This window comes from Montipora foliosa, chromosome 14, assembly GCF_036669935.1.
Source record: "Montipora foliosa isolate CH-2021 chromosome 14, ASM3666993v2, whole genome shotgun sequence".
NCBI lineage: Eukaryota > Metazoa > Cnidaria > Anthozoa > Scleractinia > Acroporidae > Montipora > Montipora foliosa.
The window spans coordinates 5,139,740-5,144,739 of record NC_090882.1 but is presented as its reverse complement, the minus strand read 5'-3'; the positions used below and the strand labels follow the sequence as shown (position 1 = coordinate 5,144,739).

Below are 5,000 nucleotides of genomic sequence, written 5' to 3'. Positions count from 1 at the left end.
TGTTTGATATTATTTCCCTCTTTATCCTTAGTAATGTTAAAATTGAATGGCTCTAAGCAGTAATGACCTTTAAGATCATTCAACCAGGAGCCCAGTTGTTCAAACAACATAGCACTTAATAGTCCGTAGGATAAATCACTATCAAGTGGATAAGTTACAGCGAAACCACTTAATTATTATTTTGTCTTTGTGCTAATGCTAAAATTCCTCTCGTGGGCATCCCCCATACCCCTTGGAAATTTCTATCCTTTAGCCCCCCCACCCCCTAGGAATTTCCATTAACCATCCGTGGGGGGGTATGGATATTTTCTGGAACCACACAATGGCACCAACTTGCCTGTCTATAAAGCAGCATTTCTTTTGCATTTTGTCCATGCCATTGAGGCTAGGTGGTCTTATTAGCAGAAGGACAAAGAAGTAATTTATTGGCCGCCATTTATGAATGCAGTCAATGGATATCCACCTTTTACAGAACTGGGGCCAGCAGTGCTAGCTATCATCTCATTTTGCATTGTTTCCTTGTCCAAAATACACAGCCAAAATTTAGAAACACATCGCAGCAGATTTAGATCTATTTCTCGAAAAGACTGCAACACCAAATGGAATGAAACCTTTTAGCATCATACAAATTAAGGCAAATTAAATGAACTTCATACAACCGTGTAAATTCAGCAAAAATAAGCCCATAATACCCACAGTTATACAGTTCTTACGTATTGCAGGTTTTTCGTTGTGTGCTTTCATGTAACAGACGTAGTACATGGTTCTAACAAAATCTTAACTCAATATTTTTTGGAATTTTCCCTAGGGAGATTTATGGTAAGCCTCAAATCCTTGAAGTTCAAGTTGCCTACAACTTCAATAAACTGAAAGCTGCGCAGAGGAAAGTGCTAGCGGCACAGATAGGGCGACAACACTGTGAGGAGTTGCTCCAGAAGACTGGACAACGCCCACTCACCACTGTCAGTACCAATAAGCTATCGCCGTGTTGCCATTGCTGCGGTGCAAGTCACGTTGACGGCATTGAGTATTTTACTGAGGAAGAAGAAGATGGGAAAACAGAGGCTGATCAGCAGCGACAGAAGCTCAAGAGTTTGGGAATAGCATTTGTGACATTTCAAGATTCAAAAGTAGTTGAAAGGTACGTGTATATGGGTGATTGATTGTTTGATTTGACAAACGATCAATGCCGTACTAGTTGCCACGGTTTCGCTAGTAGTATGCAAACCTTTTTCTGCGACGTTAACTAAAGAGTTTTTGCCAGTTTAACGGTGATAACGAGATTAGCTTGTTCCAGACTCCCTGAAAGTCGGAAAAGCGAATCGCGGAAAGTCCGCACGAAAAACGTGTAGGAGCTGGGTACCGTTTCTCGAGAGTCCCGTAACTTTACGGGCCATTTTCGGGTGTCACAATTCCCTTTGTATCTCAAGAATGGAGAGGATTTAAGTCGCCAAACTTCACGGACGAGTCTCTCTTAGTTAGCTTGAAAGCATGTTAAAAGATCGGCTTTCCAAAACAAGTGGTTGGCAGTTTCTTAAAATGGCTTTTCGTGCCCGAAAAGTTTTCGGAACTTTCGAGAAACGGGTCCCTGGGCCCTTAATCCCAGCTCCCACGCGTTTTTCGCGCAGTTACGTGCATTTAATAGGCCATTGCCGAGTTCATGTCTGCCTCCTCTTCAAAGCGAGTCTAAGTGCGAAGTTGTGTGATGGTAATTAGTCCTAGTTTTCATATGAATGAAAACTAATTTTCTTAAGAAAAACTTCGCACTTAGACTCGCTGTGAAGAGGGGGCAGACATGAACTTGGAAATGGCCTACTACTTGCATAACTGGACGTATCTGATATTTCTACAGTGTTAACCTTATGTTTTCTTTAGATGCCTCAAAGATTTCAACACAGTGAAACATGGTAGCCCAGAGTCATCTGTGTCCAGAAAAATCTTCTGTGACCATTGGAATGTGACCATTGCTCCTTTGGCTGGGAACATTATTTGGGAGCACTTGTCGGTTGGTCACGAAAGTTGGTGGGCTCGAGCGCTGTTCATCAACTCATTGCTCTTTATCTTTGTGCTGTTTCTGACAACTCCTGCTGTTGTTCTGTCAACTCTCCAACAGCTGAAAGCCTCTATAGGTAAGCAAACATGAAGTACGTGGTACTCAGAGCCATTGCCATTGAGCGTCTAAAGAAAGACGCAAGCAAACATGACAAGAATGAAAATTGGTCGACGGGGAACAAACAAACTAAACCTGAAATCCCCCTGAAGCAGGACACATTTAAACTACATCAATTGGACAGATTACTGCCCAAACTCAACCCGACCCAATGAAATTTCCCTTTGAAGACCTTGATTGCATTATTTGGCATTTTCGTTAGTTGGCTGGTTTTTTGCTTGTTGTTGTCTCCTTAGCGGAAAAAAATCCCAAGTTAGCCGTGGCTCCCAGTCCATTTCTAACTCAGTTCTTGCCTACAATTCTTCTGTGGAGCTTTGCGGCGATACTTCCTGCCATCGTATCATGGTCAAGTTACTTTGAAGCCCACTGGAGCAGGTCAGTGGTTTTACGGCTGTCTCGCCACCAGGACGATTCTCAATCAACCTCTTCGCCACCCTAATGTTATCAAGCGCGGGTAACTGTCTCGCTCAAACAACGAAAAGTACTTGTTCGCGAAATGGGTGGTGATGAAGCTCATTGGTGGCGAGATCACTCGTATCTAAACCAACTTCTTACGGGGCGACTGGATTGACTTGCCAATTTACGGATAGAATTAATCCATCGTGTTGTAAACAAAGACTGGCTTTAAAAGTTTGATAGAACTTGTTGAACTCTAGTTCTTTCCAACCTTAAACCACTTTATTAACATTTCGAAAATTAGGGAAAAACTATTACCATTATTAAGTTGATAAAATTATTTGCTAGCAAAAGCGCCCATCAGGCCATACATTTGCAAAATTTCTAAAGCAACAGTTCCTGAACATTATCGGGTATATCGGTCTCACATTTTCAGATATACGTAGCTCATTATGTAAAAAAAAACTTTTGATGTTCAGGGCTGTTTTCTTGGCAAATCGATGAGAAAATTAGGGGGTGTGCCAATGAAGTATTTTTGTAGTACAATAGTTTGCTTGCTTACTTTAGGTCAAAACTTGAGCATTCCGTGATGATGAAGACTTATATCTTTTTGCTGTTGATGATTATAATTTTACCTTCCCTGGCATTAACAAGGTGAGCTGTGCTGTTGAAACTCGTTGGTGATATAAAGGACTTTAAAGGGGCATGTACGAAAGCCAGGGAACACCGCAACACCCCGGAACACCCTGGAAGTAACCCAAAACCCTCAATTTGGCTAACCCTAGGCCTAAAAAACAACATAAGGCCTAGCTAGGCCTAGGGTTAGCCAAATTGAGGGTTTTGGGTTACTTCCAGGGTGTTCCGGAGTGGTCGGAGTATTCCGGTGTTCCAGTGTTCCAGTGTTCCAGTGTTCCAGTGTTCTCGGTTTTAGTACATGCCGTTTAAAGGCGCCCGCAAACGAGAAAACATTGTTTCCCGAAGTGTTTATTCGGTGCGCAAACGAGGAAACATTTACACGTGCAAACGTAATCAATGTAATAACAGAACATCAGAACAACAATGTTGAGAATCCCAACTGGCCGAAGGCAAATCAAATCAGTTGGCTATTTTCAAATGCAGCCGAGAAGTTGAACCAGGGACCACCAGCATCAACTTCAACGAGTGGACAGAACGGGCTTGAATTCGGGATCTCTGGATCTCGAGGCAAGCGCCCTAACTTCTGAACCACACTGCCTCTTGTCTGACAATACAATACAGTGCAATGCAATGCAATGCTTTATTTACCCACGCTACATCTGGGAGTGATAAAAACTCGTTAAAACGTGTGCTTGAAAAAAAATAATAAATATAGAGCGAATTTCAATCGAGTGTCGTAAAACCAAAACCAAAGTAATTACTTTGGCCAATCAAGAAGGACGGAGGCAATCCAGTAAACCAATCAAAACTCGAAGTAATATTACACGTAGCCGACACAAAGCGCGGGAAAATGTGCACACTCAAGCCACGATTGGTTTTGGTTTCACTTCTGATTGGTTGAAAAAGTGGCGCGAGAACTTAGAACCAATCACTGAGTGAAGTAATGCAGAACGAAAGTAATTCGCTAATTACTTTTGACACTCAATTGAAAACCGCTCTATATGTAAATTAGAAATTACTATTACAAAGCATCTGTTTATGTATGAACTGTGTACAGTCAAATAAAGTTAAAATCTATAACTATTAGATTTAAAAGACATCCTTATTTAGAAGACGTTTAAAGATGAGAATATCCTTGGCGCGTCTAAAATAATGGGGTGAGCCTTGTCTTGTATGGTATCGTATTGTAACACTTGCCCAGCTGAATTACTCTCCAGTTCTGTTTATTTGAGATCAAGTGTTTGTCTTTTTCTGCAGTGCCGACGCCCTGTTTCATATCACGCTTGGTGGTAAATTGCCCGAATTTCAAAGTAGACTTGCGTAAGTATCTTTGATTATGGCATCGGCTCTTGATGGTAGTAATTAAGTACAATTGAACAGTTTCACTTTGAATGGGCTTCATTACCATGACCTTGGTTTTAGCATGCGCGACAAAGCTACTCACTTTGGATCCCCTTAAAAAATGTAACAGCAACAATAACATTTTTCGTCATTTGAAACAAAATTAACAGGACACGTTTTCGTATGGCTAGCCTGACATACGAATGATTTCGTCGCAGCCACAGAGTTCATCAGAGACTTTTTGATAATCTAATTCGTCAAACATCTCGTTTGAAGTCTTCCTAAAGCTCCGGTCAAACGTAAAATGTTTTGGTGACCAAACACGATCAAAAATGTTTGGTGACCAAACTTTCTCCGTGTTTGATGACATGGCCAAACGATATCAAAAAAGCCATCAAACTCCCTCCCAACAGCAGAGTTCGAAAAGGATTTCGGGCATCTCGTATGCGTACGACCA

At 41.5% G+C, this 5,000-nt stretch overlaps 1 protein-coding gene across 1 annotated transcript in view; it reads left to right on the top strand.

The window, feature by feature from the left end:
* LOC137984690 (CSC1-like protein 2) overlaps positions 1-5,000 on the top strand; it is a 24,611-nt gene that overhangs the window by 6,055 nt on the left and 13,556 nt on the right. The window contains exons 6-10 of the mRNA XM_068831939.1: positions 809-1,141; positions 1,876-2,129; positions 2,407-2,545; positions 3,134-3,220; positions 4,460-4,522. Of these exons, the coding sequence (XP_068688040.1) occupies positions 809-1,141; positions 1,876-2,129; positions 2,407-2,545; positions 3,134-3,220; positions 4,460-4,522 (876 nt within the window). The remainder of the gene's footprint in view (positions 1-808; positions 1,142-1,875; positions 2,130-2,406; positions 2,546-3,133; positions 3,221-4,459; positions 4,523-5,000) is intronic.